Source organism: Pongo abelii, chromosome 4 (genome assembly GCF_028885655.2).
Source record: "Pongo abelii isolate AG06213 chromosome 4, NHGRI_mPonAbe1-v2.0_pri, whole genome shotgun sequence".
NCBI lineage: Eukaryota > Metazoa > Chordata > Mammalia > Primates > Hominidae > Pongo > Pongo abelii.
The window spans coordinates 184,406,352-184,427,783 of NC_071989.2; the positions used below are offsets into that span (position 1 = coordinate 184,406,352).

Genomic DNA, 21,432 nt, shown 5'->3' on the forward strand with positions numbered 1-21,432 from the left:
GCCAAGCTCCACACTTTAATTGGGTGAATGAGTGCGTGAACGGATGCTGGCTATGCCAAGGCCCTGGGAATAAAGAAATGATAAAGAAGCAGTCCCTTAAGGGAAACCCAAATGGAACATAGTGGCCCCAGCCCGTGCAGAGCCCCATACCACCATGAGGATGGGCTTGGAGTTCCTCGTGGAGCCGGGGCGCGGTCGCTAAGCCAGAAGCGGAGTCGCGGGCGCGGGGCGGGGCCTGGACCCGGGCCTGGACCCGGAGGGCGGGTCCTTGGGCCTCGTAGCTCCCGGGCCCGGACGCGCGCTCGCAGGCCCGCGCGAGGACGCGCTCCGGGGACGCGCTCCGGGGACGCGCGAGGACGCAGTGGCGGGAGAAGCGTTTCCGGTGGCGGCGGAGGCTGCACCGAGCCGGACCTGCGAGCAGCGCGGGCGGCAGCCCGGGGGAAGCGGTGAGTCGCGGGCGGCAGGCCCAGCCAGGTGGGTGGGAAACGCGCAGAGGGCCCGGCGGAGGCGCGCAGGCTTGGGCAGGCTCGGGCCGTGCACCCGCGGGCCGGCTGCGGGGAGACCCCGGGCTCGGAGGTCGGAAGCCCCTTTGCGGGCAGGGGATGCCTCGGGCCGGGGGGGTCCCTGCACCTGGGGATCCCTGCCCTCCTGCGGCCGGACAACACCACGCTGCCAGCATCCCGAGGCCCAGCATCCCGTGGGCCTGGTCCCCGGTGGGAAGGGCCCCCCTCCGCCGCGTCCCCGCGCGCCTGGCCGCGCTGTCTTCGGCGCCTGCGTGGCGAACTCGCCCCGGGGACACCAAGATGGCTGCCTCGGGGGCAGCGGCAGCCAGGTGGCCCGGTGCCTGGCCCAGCGCTCCGCGCTCTCGGCTTTGCCTCCTGGTGCTGGGGGTCGGAGGGGAGACCACCTGGTTCCTGCCCTAGAACTCGCAATCCAGTAGGGAGGTGCTGTGCAAGGAAGTAGATTCTTGGAATAGTAGTTGGTCCTACGGGGACCTTGCATTTTCACGCTTTTCTCCTGAACTTTCACATCTGTCACAGGTCTCTAACCTGCCCAGAATGACAATAAACAGTCTACTAAGTGCGTGCCAGGTGACGTAGGTCCATATACTTTTACACTCTTCCGGCCCTGCGAGGTACTGGGTGTTGGCTCTATAATCCAAATGAGAAAACTGGGGCTCTGAGAGGTTGAGTGCCCAAGGTCACACAGCTGGCCATACGTAGTCCAAGGCCATCTGAGTCTCAGTCGTAAATGCTGCGTTCTCAAAGACGCTTTTCCTTGGCTATACTGTCTAAAATTGCATCCCCCGTCCCCACACACACCCTTTGTAACACAAACTCTGGGTTTTTTCTCTTTAGTGTCTTTTGTCACTAGTTGAAATTAACGGTGTTTACTTGTTTTCTTCTCCTCATGTGAACAGGGCCTATTTTGTGTTGCTCAACCTATCTATCCCCTGCGCATAACAATTGCCTGCACCAAGAAGGCCCTCAATGAATATTTGTTGACTGCCTGAATGAAAAAGCCTAGCTCTGCTTCACTCCAGAGCTTGGGCACTTAGCTGCTCCGTAGGCAACTCTTTTCTGCGCCCCCATAGCTTATTCCTTGTACATTTCTCATAGTCCTAGTCCCTCTTCTGCCTTGACTTCTAAATTTTGACTTGGGTGCCTCTGGATTCTCCCTTCTTTGTCCATCCCCCTTTTACTGATCTGCTTCAATGTTCTAGGCATTGTTATAGGTGCCCAGGGAGGATGCAGGTAAATGAGGAGGCTTTGCAGCTCCTACAACTTCAGACTTGATATAAAAGATGAGAGGGAACTGTTTGGGAGGATGAATGGGGTGGCTACCAAGAAGTTCTGGGACCTCAGGCAGGTCCTTTCTCTCCTCAGCAGTGAGCAGGTGTCTCACTTTCAAAAATACAGTGTTTGGGCCGGGCGCGGTGGCTCACGCCTGTAATCCCAGCACTTTGGGTGGCCGAGGCGGGCGGATCACGAGGTCAGGAGATCAAGACCATCCTGGCTAACCCGGTGAAACCCCGTCTCTACTAAAAATACAAAAAATTAGCTGGGCGTGGTTGCGGGCGCCTGTAGTCCCAGCTACTCCGGAGGCTGAGGCAGGAGAATGGCGTGAACCCGGGAGGCGGAGCTTGCAGTGAGCCGAGATTCCGCCACTGCACTCCAGCCTGGGCGACAGAGCAAGACTCCGTCTTAAAAAAAAAAAAAAAAAAATACAGTGTTTGGCAGGGAGGAGCTATCAGCTCCCATCTCAGCTCAGTACGTATTCAAAGGTTAGATTGCGGCTTTCAGGCCTCATGGATGTTCAGAAAAGGGATGATATCTGTGGTTACAGTTGTCAGAGAGGAACCTATATGGCAAGGGGTGTCATAATTCAGGATCAGTGAAGTGTTTAGCATGTTCTTAATTTTCTGTAAAAGTTCTATGAAATCCCATGGGGATGGATACAGAAAGGCACCAACTGGCAGGGAATATCCCTTCCTGCCCCTCACTTCCTGCAGAGAAAGCTGAGAGGACAGCCAGGGCAGCAAAGGTGGTAAGAGCAGACGCGTCATCAAACGTTGTTCTGGAAGACTTACGTTGAAGTCAGGCGTCTGTATCCTGTTGTGTAGCAGTGGTGAGCTGCATTCAGTTAGAGCAGAACCATGAGTGTGACCAATTTTTCCTTTGTGGTTAAAGGTAAGAAATCAAAAGTAGTGAATCCATTTTTTAAAAAGGGGGGAACAAAGGGCTGTTGTCCAGAAAGTGAAAAGTCCTTAAATTAGACTATGTATCAAACCTGCACTTAATTACACAAAGTTCAAAGTTACTAAGTTTTTCTTTAGCAGCTGTTAATTTGTAAAATAGTTTTATAGACTTTGGTATATGGCATCTCTGAGTTGATTCTTATACATGGATGGTAAAACTTCATCCAAATATGTCTAAAATACTAGTTTGGTGTTGTTCATCATTTTTTGCAGGCTGATATCACCATCTCAAACAGAAATCAGTAGATTTTTTTTTTTTTTTAGCTGTAGTAACATCACCCATCCTAAGATACTGCTTAAGAAATCCATGCCCATAGTTGATCTTGAGGACTGGAATATGAGCAGTGGTTGTAATGTTACATCCGTGTTTTTGTTTTTTGTTGTTGTTTGTTTGGTTTTTGAGATGGAGTCTCGCCCTGTCGCCCAGGCTGGAGTGCGGTGGCATGATCTCAGCTCACTGCAACCTCTGCCTCCCGGGTTCAAGTGCTTCTCCTGCCTCAACCTCCCGAGTAGCTGGGATTACAGGCGCGTGCCACCATGCCCGGCTAATTTTGTTGTATTTTTAGTAGAGATGGGGTTTCACCACGTTAGCCAAGATGGTCTCGATCTCCTGACCTCATGATCCGCCCACCTCAGCCTCCCAAAGTGCTGGGATTACAAGTGTGAGCCACCGCGCCTGGCACATGGGTGTTTTAAAGTTAATAGAATAGTGGGATCTGTGTGGGAGGGGAGAACATGGCAGTGGGAAAGGCAAGAGGCCTTGATTCTCCATGTCTTCCTGATTCTAGGCAGGCCCCACGTCTCCATGCAGAACTGTCCTGGAACAGGGAAGCATATGCAACACAAATCCATTGCTGAGTGGAAATAGAATGAATCTAATGCTTTGCACAGAATTCAACTCTCTGATCTATAATTCGATCTCCTGTGCGGCCATGCCCATAACAAAGGAATACTGTATGCAGATGACCAGCCCAACAGAAATCAGGGAATTCGATTTTTAGGCTCCTTGAGTTAGTGTGATTGTCCTTGGCAGACACATCTTCTCTGGCCTCCAAAGGGTCGGAATTGAGTTTCAAAGTCAGATAGAACTGTGAAGGCTATGTCATCTTGGGCGTGGTACTCAATTTCTCAGAGTGGCTCTATAAAACAGGGGAAAATATCTTGGAGGGCTGTCATAAGGATTTAGCAATCTAACAATGCATGGAAAGCCTAGTGTCTGGGTGCTCTGTCATGTCCCTTGGACAGTGGACAGCAGTGACTGACCGGCTGTCTCACACCTGCCTGGCCCTAGCTAAACAAACTGGGCAATCAGACTCTTTCAAAATACAGTAGTTTCAACCAACAGCTTTCCAGCTTAATAATGCAGTTATCATTGTTAATCTTTAGCCAAGATTAAAGGTCTTTGTACTAATTCCTAATAAAGCACATTCTCTGCTAACTTGTTTTCTACAAAATTTTGGAAAATTCTTTTTTTCTCCAGTAGTTAAGCATTTTCTTAGCATGCAGCTAAAAATTTGAAATAAAGTTTATCTTGGAGATAAATTCTTTTTCTTACACGTTTCTGATGATCTTCAGGAAGCTCAGGAGCCATTCCTGGCACCAGGAGCTGCATTTATGCACAGGACGGTGGCCAGTGAGGACAGAAGCTTCCACTCGCGGAAAACCAGCTTGTTAATAATGATCCCACTTTTGTTTGGCACCTTAATAAAGATTAATAAAGGCCTCTTATACTCTTCAGTTTGCTGATCCTACCAACTCTATGAGCCAACTCTTATCTGTGTTTTATAGATGACAGAACTGAGGCTCAGAGGTGTAAAGTAATTCACCCAGTCACATGTCTAGAAAGGAAATGACAGAATCAGGACTGAAATCTAGATTATATTTGCTTAAATCCGGTTCTCATTCCATAGGTTATCAGGGTAGATGCTGGGGAGATTACACCACAGAGCGGGGGGCCTCCATCAGCAAAAACCAGCCAGAAAAAAACAGCTGTGTGTTCAGTCTTTCCAAACCCAGGACCAAGCCAGTGTTGAGTACATAAGAGGCCTTCGGTGGATATGGAAGGCATAAGTTAATTTTGTGGGTGAATGAATAAATAAAAAGACTTTGAGAAATCTATTGGGATGAGGCTCCATGAAACTATATTTACTCAAAACCTTAGTTAAAAGATTGAATTTAAACAGTTTTTAATTTCTCTATGAAATTATTTTTGTCTCTTTTTAGGGGTAAAATAATTTTTCAACATATATCATCTCTAAAATAATTTATTCACTTAAATGCAGTATAATGTCATAATTATTAACAGTTCCAGATAGCCAACATCATTGTGAGAATGTCTTTATGTGATAAAACCTTGAAGTCATTTTTCTTCTTAGCATAAGTGGCATCAGCCAAACACAGAATTTTTTTAAGTCCCACTTTTTTCTCATACCCCACCAAAATTTCTTAATACCGTTAAAATCCAAAAATTTCTTTAAAATCATTCATGAAAAAGATTCTTAGAATTAACACCTCAGTTGGCCGAGCACCAGGAAGCCACATTACAGCTATTGCAATACACGGAGACCGTCTGTCACCAATCATTTTCTTCTAGCGCGTCTGTTCTAGCCCCGTTCTCTTCCCTCCATACCCCATTGCACCATTTCTTCAGCTCATGAAAACTGAGCTTGCTGGACATGAGAAACCTGCCAGTGTGCCGCTGTGTAAACCATAACATTTTGCTACTGCCTTTCTGCAGTCCTGAAGCCAGCTAATAACTGCTCAGTAAGCACCTCTTCCACAGCTTCCCTAGGTCCCTCTGTGTCTGTGGTGGGCTGGGGCCTGCTCCCCTGTCTCCTAGCCTCTCTGAGTGCCTGAAGGCACCACCCCAGCGCTTCTGCATAACTCTGAAAGCCTCAGGTGAACAGGGCAAAGAGAGCACCCTCCCCACTGACTGTCGCCTCAGTCTCCCAGGCATCTTTCACTTGCTTCAGGTGCCGTGAAGCTGATGAACCCACACACTCTGGAACACATTCTTTGGCATCCTGTGCAGTCTGTCCCTCTGAGGGACATTCTTCATGATCCTTGCCGCATCTGCAGTGGGAACGCAGATATCTTGTTCTCCAAAACTTTCTTTTGAAGCATCTGTGGTTTCATGATTATTCACACTGTTCCCAGTGTCAGCACAAGGCTGTGCAGCATGACTTCCTCCAGCGCAGTCTGCAGAAATCCGGAGTCGAGAAGCCTCTGTCCTAGCACTGTCCCTATCCTAGGTCATGAAAGACTGTGATTGATGTTCAAAACACCTCTGTAACAAGATGTCTGATCTTTACCCAGTTTCAACCTTCCAGACAAGCCCAGGGGCCATAATTTGCCAGATGGATGGCTGCATAAGCCAGACCATGGAAAAACAAAGGCCATTCCTGCACAGTCACCCCCACCCCAGGACTTCGTTCTCTCCCCACGATGGTGGACCGCAGCAGCCCCGACCCTGCTGACCCGTCACTACCAGGTGTGCGGGGCACATGCCTTCAGCGCATCTCTGCCTTGCCCGGGGCCAGCAGGTGCACGCTGGAATGCTGCGGACCAACCAAGTGGCCCGGCCAGCCCTGACCCCAGCGGGTGGAAGGGGGTGCACCCTGGGGATCCCCACATAGCGGCCAAGGCCTTAGGGATACCAGCATCTCACTCTCTGAATAGACTCTAGACACAAAGTGGAGCCAGCCCAGGGCGCGCCTAGGCACACCCTCCTCAGCCCAGGCCCCATGCGTAAGGAGCGCTCCATGTCAGCGCACTTGCTAGACCCCATTGATTTTTAGAGACGGGTTTTACTATGTTGCCTAGTGTGGTCTCCAACCTCCTAGATTCAAGCAGTCCTTCCACCTCAGTCTCCAAGTAGCTGGGATCACAGGAGCGCACCACCATGCTCAGTGCTGTTGACTTTAATGTGAATAGGAAATAAGTTTTGGTGTTTGCTTTTTTTTTTTAAGTGGGACTCCTGTTTTTTAAAAACGGATCAATTTATCTGGAGTGCAGGCTGCTCCTGTGCTTGAAGGTGGAAGTCAGTTCATGCGTGAAAGAAGTCTTGCCTAATTGAAACATGGCATCATGTTTAATAATTAAAATGTTATCTGATTTGATATCAGCTGTTTTTGTGAGAATGCTAATGTGGCATTCCTGATTAGTCTGTATGTTTGTTTGTTTTTTAATTCTGGGTGCAGAGGAACACAAATTATCAAATCCAGTTGGTATTTCTTATGCCACTATAGTACAACTTGAAATCCTTTTTAAGTAGAGGAAACAGTGTTATATTCATTTCCTATTGCTGTTATAACAAATTACTACATATTTAAGTAGCTTAAAACAACACAAATATATTATCTTAGAGTTCTGGAGGTCAGAAGTCTAGAATAAGTGGGCCTTCCTTCTGGAGGCTCTAGGGCAGAGCCTCTTTCCCTGCCCTTTCCAGCTGCTAAGAGCTGCAGCTCACAGCCCAGCATCACTCCAACCTCTGCTTGTTCCCACATCTGTTTCTCTGGCTCTGCCTCTTCTGGCTCCTTCCGTCTCTTATAGGGAGCCTTGTGATGACATTGGGCCAACCAAATATTCCAGGATCATCTCCGCATCTCTCAAGATCCTTAACTTAATCGTATCAGCAAAGTCCCTGCACCATGTAAGGTAACATATTCACAGTAGTAGGTGCTCAATAAATAGATATTAAAGATAGCAGCATTTTTTATTAGATCTTCTCACAGCTTCTGGGGATTAGAATGAGACATCTTTGGTAGCCATTGTTCTCCCCATCACAGGTACATGCAGTAGGTGCTTCCAGTGCCAGGATTTCGGTGGATTTAACTGGAGTGTGCAGATAAGTAGTTGGAGTCAAGAACTCCTGCTGCTTCCCTTGCTGGAAAGATGGGGTGGCTTTGAATGACATCCCAGAATCTGATTCTTCCATCTGCAAAATGTGCATACGATGTCTGAATCACACTATTGTTGTGAGAAATGAGGTAGAATATTCTCTAATGTGGCAAGCTTAGGCCAGCATCTAGCCCAATTCCTTGTACACAATGGAAATTCTTAAGATGTTAGGGTTCCCCTCTCCATCTCTCTCCTTTTTCCTTGCCTACTAAGGAAGACATTTTTTGTGAGGCCTCCACAGCATTCTTGATCACTTGTACTGTAGAGTAACCTTAAGGTTATTGTGGTATAGAACTTCGTAGTATAAAGGTCAAGTTTTTATTTAAAGGAAAAAAGGGGGGGCCTCCAAGATATCATTTATCTGCAGACATTAATTGGTGTCATACTTCAAGAAAAATGGCTAGAAGAGAGTGGTGAGTGGAAAGCTGGCCAGTGCCCTGGAGGCTGGTCCTTCTTTGAGTTCTCCCAGACTTGTTTCTGCCGCCAGCATCCGCCATGCAACCTGGGCAAGTTATTTCCCCTCTGGACCTCAGCTTCCGCATAATAAGCACATTGGATAAATCATTTTTAAGACTATCCAGCTCTTATACGTGATAATACTTATATTTTATAGAGTAACCATATTTTTGGCTGGGTGCAATGACTCACACCTGTAATCCCAGCATTTTGGAGGCCAGGGTGGGCAGATCACTTGAGCCCAGGAGTTCGAAACCATCCTGGGCAATAGAGTGAAACCTTGTCTCTACAACCAGTACAAAAATTTAAAAAAACAAAAACTAGCTGGACATGGTGGCAGACGCCTGTAGTCCTAGCTACTCAGGAGGCTGAGGTGGGAGGATCACCTGAGCCCAGGACGTCAAGGCTGCAGTGAGCTGTGATTGTACCACTGCACTCCAACCTGGGTGACAGAGTAAGACCCTGTCTCTAAATAAATAAATAATAAAGTAACCAATTCTAAAATGAGACCGTGATGGCAGCAACTTGCCCTAAAGGTTGCCTTATATTTAACAAATTAGGGATAGTTTGTTATTAGGAGCTAGAATTATATAAAAGCTACATATTAATTTTTGTTTTCATTATTTATGTTAAGCATAAAGGAAAAACAGTGATAGTGAGAATTATAGTTAAAAGGGAAGAGAGATTCCTTGGTATTCAATTTCCTGAGAAAAACCCATATCAGATCTCCACCGGGGAACATCACAGATCACCTAGGCCCAAGGACAGGCACAGGAGGGTAGAGAAGGGTGCAGGGAAGGAAATGGCTCACGGCCTCATGTACAGCCACAGCCTGGTGTCCGCCCAGCGTGAAGTCCACACCCAGAGCGCGTGCTGAATCCCACGCCCAGCCTTATGCTGGACCTCCTGGATCAGAACCTCTAGAAGGAGGATAGCATTTGTCTTTATAAGAAGCTCTCCAGGTGATTTTGATGTGTTCCATTGGTGCAGAACCATCAATCTGCACCAGCAGCTTTGCAGGAAATAAACGGTTTCCCAAGGAGGGGAGGTTTAACGTGTTGTTCCTCTTGCTACCACCATCATTGCTGTTAAATCCACCTCCTCCCGCTTCACTATCCAGAAATGGAAGTGACCGGCTACCAAGGTATCTTCCTTTTGGCCAGTCGGGCTACCAATAGATTTACCTCTCATCTTTCAGGATGCCACTCTCTCCTGGTTTTCCACCCACCAGTCACTCCCCAGCCCGCTTTGCTGTGCCTTCAGTCCTTTCTGACCTCTTCACACCAGAGTCCTTGGATCTCTTTATTTACCTTCACTTCCCTGGTGATCTCATCACATCGCATGACTTTAAATATAATCTCTGTCTGACAACTCCCACGGATAGTCTCCAGATTACACTTCTCCCCTGAACTTAGACCTGCTTATTCTGCTGCCCGCGGGACATCTCCACTTGCTGCCTCCTAGGTGCCTCACACTTACTCCGTGCAAATCTGAGCTTCCTGTCTTCTCCCTCGGCCCTCTCCTCCTCCAGTTTTTCCAACCAAACACCTTAGGAACCGTGCTTTTTCTTTCTCTCACATCCCACATCTAAGATGTCAAGAAATCCTGCTGGCACCATTGAAGAAATACCCAGAATTCCAGTACCTCTTGCCACCTGCGCTGCCCCCCAGCTCTGTCTGGATCTCTGCAGCAACCTTGCCACTGTTCCTCCTGTGTCCACTCTTATCTCCCCACTGTTTGTTCTCCACACAGCAGCCAGAGAGATCCTTTTAAATTGTGAGTCCGTTCATTTCAGTCCTCTGATCAGAACCTTCCAATGACTCCCATTTTTTGCAGAGTGAAATGCAAAGGCCTTGCAGTGGCTACATGACCCACATCATCTGTCTCCAACCTAAGCCATTACATCTCTTACCTCCTCATCTCCCATCTCCCGCTTCCTCACTCCGCGCTCCAGCTCATGCCTTCTTGCTATTCTTTGAAGACATCAGATGCATTTCTTTTTTTTTGAGACGGAGTTTCACTCTTGTTGCCCAGGCTGGAGTGCAATGGCGCGATCTCGGCTCACCGCAACCTCCGCCTCCCAGGTTCAAGCGATTCTCCTGCCTCAGCCTCCCGAGTAGCTGGGATTACAGGCATGCACCACCACGCCTGGCTAATTTTGTATTTTTAGTAGAGACGGGGTTTCTCCATGTTGAGGCTGGTCTCGAACTCCTGACCTCAGGTGATCCGCCTGCCTCGGCCTCCCAAAGTGCTGGGATTACAGGCATGAGCCACCGCGCCCGGCCGACACCAGATGCATTTCTGCCTTAAGGTCTTGGCAATGCCTTTTCCCTCTGCCTGGAATGCTCTTCCCCCAGATATCCACATGATTCAATTCTTCACTTTCCTCTGATCTTGCTGCAGTATTACTTTCTCAATGAGACGTGCCTTGACTACCCTGGACGTGGTGGCAGATGCCTGTAGTCCTAGCTACTCGGGAGGCTGAGGTGGGAGGATCACCTGAGCCCAGGACGTCAAGGCCCTGCTCATGATCCTTCTTATCCTATTCTGGGGTATTTTTGTTTGTTTGTTGTTTGTTTGTTTTCCCCAACCATTTACTTCCTTCTAATGTAATGAATAGTTTACTTTTGTGTTTTTTGTTTATTACCTGTTTTCCTTTCACTCTGCCATCCCAGTGTCAGCTCCAATAGGGCAGGAATTTTTGTCTTCTTTGTTCACCGATACAGCCCAAGAGTCTGTCGTGTAGTAAGTAGGTGCTCAATAAATAGATATTAAAGATAGCATCATTTTTTAAGACCTTTTAGAAAAAAACAAAGCCAACAGATTTTTTTTCTCGTAAGTATTTATTCTGTTATGCATTTAAACTATGGTCTACTTGAAGGTAGGAATTATATCTTTTATTGGCTCATTCAGAAATGGGAGGAAATTAGGCCAGATTATCTGTCTTATTCAGTTGTATGATTATGTATGGCATTTATTTGATGACCTCTAAGGATAGAAACAAATGCTGAGTAATACACGTAATTGTAACTTCAAAATGTGGCCTCATGGACAGGGGCCAGCATGTGAACCCACCTGCTTGAATTCCCCTGCACGCCCTGCAGGTTGCTAAGATGCCTCAGCGGAGCCCAAGCCTCTGTAGACAAGTCTGAAGAGCACTGCTTTTCAGAATAGGAACTGGACTCTTTGCTTCTTGTAATACACTTGATATATTCTAATTCAAAATTTATTTTTTGAATACATTTCTTGTATCCCCATGTTGGTGGCAGCAAGAAGGAAGACACTGCAAAACACATTCAACTCCCCTCCTTGGGGAACTGTTTATTCCTGCGAAGCTGCTGGTGCAGATTGATGGTTCTGAACACAGTGGAACGCATCAAAATCATCTGGAGAGCTTTTTAAAAAGACAAATGTTATCCTCCTTCTAGAGATTCTGATCCAGGAGGTCCAGCACAAGGCTGGGCATGGGATTCAGCCTGCACTCTGGGTGTGGACCTCGTGCTGATGGGCACCAGGCTATGGCTGTACATGAGACCATGAGCCATTTCCTTCCCTGCACCCTTCTCTACCCTCCTGTGCCTGCCCTCAGGCCCAGGTGGACGGTGATGTTCCCCGGTGGAGATCTGGTACAGCTTTTTCTCAGAAAATTTAATACAAAGTAATCTCTCTTCCCTTTTAACTATAATTCTCACTATCACTACCACATCCCTATTTCCTTGGAAACTACAAAGTTAAGATGGACTTGCAATGTTGTGTCCAAAAGTTTCCTAATCTGAAACTCTGCACCTGGGCTGGAAATCCAGGCCAGCTTTCTGTGTCAAGAGTGGGATGTTTCACTCTTCACGTTATGATTTCAGGTAGCAAAGTTTCTGACCCTCTGTGATGACAGAGAACAAGGTTTCTCAGTGAGATAAGAAACAGTGGTCACAAAAAAAGAGAACTGTTAGGACACCGTATAGCTGCATTCCGACCTTGGGGAAATAGGCTTCCTGTTAGCTTTGTAGCTGGCCTTCTCTGTGTTTGTTACCCCAGCCTGCTCTAGGAATAGCAGGGCTGATTTTTACCTTCTCACTAGATTCCTCACATCTGTGGACCTAACATGCTCAGTTTTGATCCTGTGGTCCATGATATGTGTTAATTGGAGATTTTGAGAAAGTATACAAGAATGCCCAGCATTCACATCCGACATCTTAATATACCTCCGAACCTGTAAAGCACTAAGAAAGTAACTTAAGGAAAAGTGACCTGAAAAGAGAATTAAAATTAAAACTGGTATTAGAAATGTAGGGAAGGGAAACAGGTATAAGGAAGCAATGGTTTGAAGCCTTTATAGTGGTTAAAATCCTTTGGCCTGCTAATATCATGCAAAGAGAGCTAGTCTGAGGAAATCACTAGCTGTAAGGACAAAGATGCATAGACAGGGATAAGCATTATATGTCATGGTGAAAAACCGCTTAAACATTAAAGATGTAGTTATATATCCAAAATGAACAGCGGCCACAAGGGTGCTCGTGAAATAAGTGCAAAAAAATCAGGATCTTAAAATACATAGTATGATATCAACTAATTTTTTAAATTGTATAATAACATGTATAGAAAATGTCTATAAGGAAATGTACCAAAACAGTAACGATGATTTCAGAGTGCCTGGATTATGGGAGATTTTGTTTCTTTAGTCTTTATTTTCTATAATAAGCTTGTATTTTTCAGAATACCACAGTAAGCATCTATTACAACAATACAAGGCAGTTCTAAAATAAACATGTATTACTCAGAGAAAGAAATTAATTACTTTTGGAAAAAAAAGTAATGGCTCTTTAGCCAGAAAATAAAAATTTTATGAGGATAATTACATGCTACAGAGTTATTCCTATTCATGGAACTGTGCAAATGTGTTTTTCCCAGTATGTTCCTGGTAGCTTGAAGAACGTAATTTTAAATTTTTGATTGGTGGTTTATGTGCTAAACAAGGCTGAATGAATCTGCCATCTTTTTTAGTTGTGTAATTTTTAGCATTTAAACCTTTTTTTAATCATTAGTCATTTCTCCTAGTAGGAATAACAACTTTAGTAGGCTTCAAACAACTTTAGTAGTTTGACATTGGTTGTTTCACTCAGTAAAATGGGTTCAAACTTCAGACCTTGTTACTGTTATTATTTTTAAACTTTTTTTTTTTTTTTCAGAGGCATGGTCTTGCTTTGTCACCCAGACTGGAGTGCAGTGGCGTGATGATAGCTCACTACAGCCTCCAACTCTTGGGCTCAAGCGATCCCCACACCCCACTGCCACCTCAGCCTCCTGAGTAGCTGGAACTATAGGCATGCACCACCATGCCCAGATAAGTTTTTAAAATTTTTTGTAGAGATGGGGTCTTGCTGTGTTGTCCAGGCTGGTCTCAAACGCCTGAGCTCAAGGGATCTTCCCTTCTCGACCTCCCAAAGTGCTGGGAATATAGGTGTGAGCCACCGCACCCATCCTAAAACTTTTCATACCTTTATTTTCTCCAGAGTCATTCTAGGTATCCAACAAGTAAATATTAAAATACTATGTACTTATAAAGATAAATATCTAGGAAACTATTGAAATTTAGTTAAGATCAATTGAGATTTATAGACAAACTTAGCTTTGAATTTAGATGGCCTTTTTGCCATTTATAGCAAAATTATCTTTATAAATAGGAAGAGTATGTACATCTTTACTTGAAAATGTAAGGTGACTGTAAAGTTTCTAAATATGTAGTGACATTGTAAGCCTTACACGAACTTGCCTTTTTGACTCCTTGCAGTCCGGGACCATGTCTGGAGAACTACCACCAAACATTAACATCAAGGAACCTCGATGGGATCAAAGCACTTTCATTGGACGAGCCAATCATTTCTTCACTGTAACTGACCCCAGGAACATTCTGTTAACCAACGAACAACTAGAGAGTGCGAGAAAAATAGTACATGATTACAGGTAACATTAATTATTGTTTTTTGGTTTAATGTATAAGTAGCTCATCATGTTAGGCTGCTATCTTTAAACCTTCACTTAGTGATTTTACAACTTTTTTTTTTTTGCAATGGAATTCTTTTGACCAAAAAAAAAAAAAGAAGAAAAGAGTAAAAAGACCTGTTATATCCCCCATTGCTCACCCTTAACACAGATATCTAGGGTTCATATTAACCTGACAATGGGAGTCATCCCTCTTAGTTGTAGATACCAATCCCTTTTTCCTGGCAGCTTGCCTTCTGTTCTCCGATAGCACCACCACCTCCGCTACGACATCCACAACCCCTCCATGCATTTTTCTGTCTCTGGACAGAAACAGCATTATGCAAAAACAAGTTGCCAAGAATCAGGAGTAGGTTGGTTCCTTCTGAGTTACAGGCCCAGTAAGTAAAATCCTGTAGGTGGGAGCTCAGATGGGAAGGGTGCTGGTGGCAATGCCTACAGGGAATGCAGATGTGGGATGCACGCCATCAGTTGAGAGAACGATGTTGGAGGGAGGAGAAGATGCTACCGGTGTAGAGATATTCCAAGGCAGCAGTTGGCCCCTTTTTCTGTAAAAGATCATATAGGAACTATTTCAGCCTTTGTGGGTCTCTGTCACATATTATTCTTAATTTTTTATTTGTGTTATTTTTTGTTGTTGTTTAACAATCCTTTAAAAAGATGTAAAAACCGCTGGGCGCGGTGGCTCATACCTGTAATCCCAGCACTTTGGGAGGCTGAGGCGGGTGGATCACAAGGTCAGGAGATCGAGACCATCCTGGCTAACACGGTGAAACCCCGTCTCTACTAAAAATACAAAAGATTAGCTGGGCGTGATGGCGGGCGCCTGTAGTCCCAGCTACTCGGGAGGCTGAGGCAGGAGAATGGCGTGAACCCGGGAGGCAGAGCTGGCAGTGAGCCAAGACCGTGCCACTGCACACCAGCCTGGGCGACAAAGCAAGACTCCATCTCAAAAAAAAAAAAAAAATGTAAATACCACTCTTACCTGGTGGGGCACACAGGCCACAACCAGTAGTTTGCTGACTCCTGCACTGGGGAAAGTCAGTCCAAAGCTGGGGATTGGATTGTTAGAAGCTTCGTGCCTAAACGTGCCCAGAAGTGATACATCAGAAGCAGGTCCTTAACCATCATCTAGGTAGAGAGAGAACCAACGACAGTCAATAAACACTGAGTCTGGCCAAGTTCTGCCGTGTGCCAATGTGCGTAAAGAGGGAATTCACAAACAGCAGATATACAAACAGCAGAACATCCTGGAGCCTTACGAGAAAATAGTGAAGACAGGCAAAAGCCATAGAAAGCAGAGAGGTTGAGATGAAAAGACAACTACATGGTTGAAGAAAAGATGGCATAAGGAAGATTGCCAAGAACATACAAATGTAATTGAAATCGAAATGTTTACTGGAGGCAGTGATAAAGGACCAACATCAGAAATCACACATAAGAAAAAGTAGAATTACCGATGGAGAGAATGAACCTGAGAAGCTTCCCGGGGTGACCAGAGGTCGGCAAACTTTTTCCGTAAAGGGCCAGACGACAAGTATTTTAGGCTTTGCAGGCCATGCATTCTTTGTCACATATTCCTGTTTGTTTTTACAACCCTCTAAAACCATAAAAGCTATTCTGAGCTCACAGGCATAGAGAAACAGGCCAGGCCGTGGACTGGTGTTCGCCAATCCCTGATACAGATGGAAAAGAAGGGTATGAAAAAGACTCTCTAAGAGGAAAAGAGAATGGAGACCGAAGATAAAATTAATTGGTGCTCCTAAAAGGGAAACTAGAAAAAATGCAAATAAGCAATATTAAATATATTTCATAGCAACAGAAAGTAAAATGGAATTTTCCTCAGGTGAGGAAAACCATTTCTCTAATTAAAGAGACCTGCCCTATTTCAAGCAGAGACACCCACACATGGCAATTTTTTTCCTTTTTTCTATAAACTTTTAAAACTTCCAAAAGCATCCATGAACAAGAAAACAACCAAAAGCTATTAAAAAGGAACATGTCAGAAAGGGCTCAATCTTTTCATCTCTATACTGAATGCCTGAAGATAGTAAGCAATGTGTGCAAAGTTCTCAGGAGAAAGAGTTGTCACTTGGGAATTTTAGAGCAGATTGTCTTTATTTGCAACAGCAACAGAAAATATGCAAGTGTGGCTGGGCACAGTGACTCATGCCTATAATCCCAGCACTTTGGGAGGCCAAGGTGGGCAGATCGCCTGAGGTCAGGAGTTCGAGACCAGCCTGGCCGACATGGTAAAATCCCGTCTCTACAAAAAAAGTACAAAAAATTAGCTGGGCATGGTGGTGCATGTCTGTAATTCCAGCTACTCAGGTGGCAGAGACAGGAGAATCGCTTGAACCTGGGAGGCAGAGGTTGCAGCGAGCCGAGATCATGCCACTGCACTCCAGCCTGGGCAACAAGCACGAACCTCCGTCTCAAAAAAAAAAAAAAAAAAAAAAAAAAAAGAAAAAGAAAATATGTAAAATATGCGAGTGCATCAAACATAAACTCTTCATAAACCCTTCTTGGGTGGTCAAAAGATAATACAAAATAGAGTTAAAAAAATAAGCTGTAATATAAGGTGATTCCTCAGACAGTTAAACATGAATCACTGTGTAACCCAGCAGCTCCACTTCTGGGAATATACCTGAAAGAAATGAAAGCAGGAACTCGAACAGATGCTTGTACACTCATGTACATAGCAGCATTATTCACAGTAGCCAAAAGTTGGAATCACCCCAGGTGTCCATCAGCAGATGAGTGGATGAACAAATGTGGTCCCGCCATACAGTGGAATCCCATACAATGAAATAGTATTCAGCCTTCAAAAGGAGGGAGATTCTGATGCATGCTACAACATGGTTGATCCATGAAGACATTATGTTGAGTAAAATAAGCTAGTCACAAAAGGACAAATATTCTGTGATTTCATTTATATGAGGTACCTAGAGTAGTCAAATTCACAGAGACAGAAAGTAGAGGGGAAGTTGCGGGGGGCTGGGGGAAGAGAGAATGGGGAGGTAGTGTTTAATGGGGACAGAGTTTTAGTGGGGGAAGATGAAAATGTTCTAGACGTGGATAGCGGTGATGACCGCACAATAATGGGAATGTACTTAATGCCACAGAATTGTATACTTAAAAATGGTTAAAATGGCTGGGGGTGGTGGCACACGCCTGTAATCCCAGCACTTTGGGAGGCCAAGGTGGGAGGATCACTTGAGGTCAGGAGTTTGAGACCAGCCTGACCAACATGGTGAAACCCCGTCTCTACTAAAAATACAAAAATTAGCCGAGCATGGTGATGCATGCCTATAATCCCAGCTATTCAGGAGGCTGAGGCAGGAGAATCGCTAGAACCCGGGAGGCGGAGGTTGCAGTGAGTTGAGATCGCACCACTGCACTCCAGCCTGGGCAACAGAGCAAGACTTCATCTCAAAAAAAAAAAGGGTTAAAATGGTAAATTTTATGTTACAAATCTTTTACTACAATAAAAAAAGAAAAATATAAGAAAGTCATATAAATAGACAAGTGATGAATGTTGAAACACATAGAAATAGTTGTATCTCTAGTGTGAAATACTGTATAGAATAAAAGAAATTAAAAGTGGCTTTTTTTTTTTTTTTTTTTTTTGAGACAGAGTTTCACTCTCGTTGCCCAGGCTGGAGTGTAGTGGTGCAATCTCGGCTCACGGCAACCTCCGCCTCCCAGGTTCAAGCGATTCTTCTGCCTCAGCCTCCCGAGTAGCTGGGATTACAGGCATGTGCCACCACACCTGACTAATTTTGTATTTTTAGTAGAGACGGGCTTTCTCCATGTTGGTCAGGCTGGTCTCAAACTCCTGACCTCAAGTGATCCACCCTCCTCAGCCTCCCAAAGTGGTGGGGTTACAGGCATGAGCCACTGCGCCTGGCCTTAAAAGTGTTTTATAAAAAATTGTAATAGATAGCCAGGCATGGTGACGCGCACCTGTAATCCCAGCTCGGGAGGCTGAGGCAGGAGAATCTCTTGAACCCGGGAGGCAGAGGTTGCAGTGAGCCGAGATCGCTCTCTGCACTCCAGCCTGGGCAACAGAGTGAGACTCCATCTCAAAAAAAAAAAATACTAATAGCTGTCTGTATCTAAAGCCCTAGATTGTAGTGTCAAAAAACAAAAAGGAAATGGAAGAATTAAAACATCTTGTCTCAAATAGGAACAAAACTCAGAAATATACATGATTTTGCTCCTTACTATATTCAATAAATGCATTAACATGTTTCATTTTAAAGTTAGTAGAATATGCACGAACAGAAAATTGTAAGCCTTGATAATTTACTAACATAACAACAAATTAAAAATTTTTTAAATCAAATCAAAGACTTTAAAATTGGGTGGAAACACTTAAAAAGCTCAGTGATGATATGACATCCCACTTAGAATACCTGAAGCTTGCATGATGTAATTGTACTTACGAAATTACAGTACATTTTTCCAAAAATCCCTAAATGTCTCCCTTTTTTTTCTCTTCACCTTTTTAAAGCATATAGACTCTTAAAGTCTGGGTGATAAATTGCCTAGGCCTGTTCCAAATTAGCTTTGGAGTATTTGTTAGGTTCTGTGCTGATATATACTCTTTCTTTTTTTTTTTTTTTTTTTGAGACAGAGTCTTGCTTGGTCACCCAGGCTAGAGTGCAGTGGTGCGCCAGCTCACTGCAACGTCCGCCTCCCGGGTTCAAGCAATTCTTCCTGCCTCAGCCTCCCAAGTAGCTGGAATTACGGGCGCCTGCCACCATGCCCAGCTAATTTTCGTGTTTTTAGTACAGATGGTGTTTCACGATGTTGGCCAGGCTGGTTTTGAACTCCTGGACTCAAGTGATCTGCCCACCTCAGCCTCCCAAAGTCCTGGAATTACAGGCGTGAGCCACCATGCCTCGCCTGTATATTTTTATATATATAAATTAGTAAGCCAGTTGTTAAATCAGTATGTAAGAAATAACTCAGAGTTTCCTACCTCCCCATCAAGAGATAAATCAGCCATCAGCCTTCAGGGCAGATTAGTTCAAGGGCTAGTTAGGGTTGAAGAGATACCATGTTTTAAGTATGACTGCCAATATATAGTTCTAGTGGGATTCCCACAATGCTATTTGAACAATGCTATATGAACCAAAAAGAAAGTAATAAAAATGGCTAACATTAAAAATCAGGACAAAGGTAATTGCAAATAAAAAGTAAGAAATTACAATTCTAGGCAAATAGATCGAAATATTTTGATATTGATAAAGATATAGTGAATGCCGAACAGACAGTATTCATGAGCCGGTGGTGTTCCATCAAAATATACAAAGAAAGGGTGGTTAGCAATACAAATAGAACTCGATTAAAACACAATCATAGGGCCGGGCGCAGTGACCCATGCCTGTAATCCCAGCATTTTTTAAGGCCGAGGCGGGTAGATCACCTCGGGTTAGGAGTTCGAGAGCAGCCTGGCCAACATGGTGAAATCCTGTCTGTACAAAAAACACAAAAAGTTAGCCGGGTGTGGTGGCGGGCACCTGTAATCCCAGCTACTCGGGAGGCTGAGGCAGGAGAATTGCTTGAATCCAGGAGGCGGAGGTTGTAGTGAGCTGAGATCGCGCCACTGCACTCCACTGCAGGTGACAAGAGCAAAACTCCGTCTCAAAAAGAAAAAAAAACACAATTGTAGTAGGAAATTCTAACATACCTTTTATCATCTTTGATAGATCATCTAATCACATTAGAATTTTTATGCTCTTTTAATTCTTTGATCAAAACAAAAAAAAATAAAATTACAAAGTAAAAACAATGAGAAAATTAATAAGAAACCTTAAGGAATTGTACTCAGGGGAAAGTTTATAGCTTTACATATCTCTGTGATTAAACAATAAAAGCCAACAATGAATGAACTGAGAATCCAGCCTAAGAAATTAGAGAACAACAGAATAATAGGAAAATAGTAAACCCTGCAAGGTACTTCCTGAGTGCTGGATACTGACTGCTTTAATCATTTCACATTTACTAATTTAACCCTCACAAGCTTTGAAGGTAGATAATGTTATTTCCATTTTTCAGATTAAGAAATGGAGGCAGTAACAGAATCCTGCTGCAGTAGGTGGTAGAGCCAGGATTAAAACCCAGACGATCTGACCGCAGAGTTCATGCTGTTAACTGCTACCTACACTGCTTTTCAAAACAGAGAGGAGTTCATTTTAAAAGCCAGAAATTAATTAATAGGATTAAAACATAAATGTAAGAAACTGTCCTTTGATAAATCCAGAAAAGGATAAGCCTCTGGTAAGTCTAACCAATCTAAAGGAAACAAATAAAACTCAAAATATATAACAAAAGGAGTAAGAAAGCTACCTAAAAGAGAAATAGAATATAAAAATAAAGCCTACTATATAGCTTTTTTGCTAAAGATTTTAAAAATCTTAGTGAAATATGTAACATTCTATGAATACAGTATATAGGTTACCAAAATTGACTCAATCCAAAAGAAGGCAGGGAAAGGGGGGAAAAAAGGAATGAGGAGGAGATGAGACAAACAGAAAACAAATAGCAAGATGGTAATAAAATAAAAATCTTTCCCACAAAAATCTCAAAGGCCAGATGGCTTTACACAGGTAAAGAAAGAATTTTTTCACAGGAAGAATATCAAACCGGCCAGGCGCAGTGACTCACGCCTGTAATCCCAGCACTTTGGGAGGCTGAGGCGGGCGAATCACCTGAGGCCGGGAGTTCGAGACCATCCTGGCCAACATGGTGAAACCCCGTCTCTACTGAAAATACAGAAATTAGCCGAGTGTGGTGGCTTATGCCTGTTATCCCAGCTACCCGGGAGGCTGAGGCAGGAGAATTGCTTGTACCCAGGAGTCGGAGGTTGCAGTGAGCCGAGATGGCACCACTGCACTCCGGCCTGGGTGACAGAGTGAGACTCTGTCTCAAGAAAAAAAAAAAAGATATCAAACCACAAACTCCAGCAGAAAGCAGAAGAGTGAGGAAACACTTCATCATTCATTTCATGAAGCTACAAATACCCTGATGCAAAACCAGAAAAAGGGATTAGTGGAAAAATGACTAATACCCCTCATAAACATAGACACAAAAATTCTTAACAGAATTTAACAAATCTACCCAGAAAGGGCAATACCCAAAATAAGCAGAACTCAAGTGGAGTTATGACAAGAATGCAAGATTGGTTTAACATTTAAAAATCACTGTATCAGTAGACTAAAACAGAAAACCATATTATCATATCAATAGATGCAGAAAAAGCAGACAAAATCCAGCATCCATTCATGATACAGCTGTCAGCAAACTAGGAATAG

At 44.3% G+C, this 21,432-nt stretch overlaps 1 protein-coding gene across 4 annotated transcripts in view; it reads left to right on the plus strand.

Annotated features, from left to right (window-relative positions):
- The first annotated feature begins 350 nt into the window (after positions 1–350).
- The window catches only part of SFXN1 (sideroflexin 1), a 49,906-nt gene continuing 28,824 nt past the window's right edge, over positions 351–21,432 (plus strand). For 2 of the 4 annotated variants that reach the window (XM_024247217.3, XM_054556260.2), the window contains exons 1-2: positions 351–446; positions 13,899–14,071. In XM_024247217.3, coding sequence (XP_024102985.1) covers positions 13,908–14,071 — 164 coding nt within the window. In that variant the 5' untranslated portion in view covers positions 351–446; positions 13,899–13,907. Of the gene's footprint in view, positions 475–13,898; positions 14,072–21,432 lie in introns of those variants that run through there. The other 2 variants (XM_009241300.4, XM_054556261.2) reach the window with 2 other exon arrangements.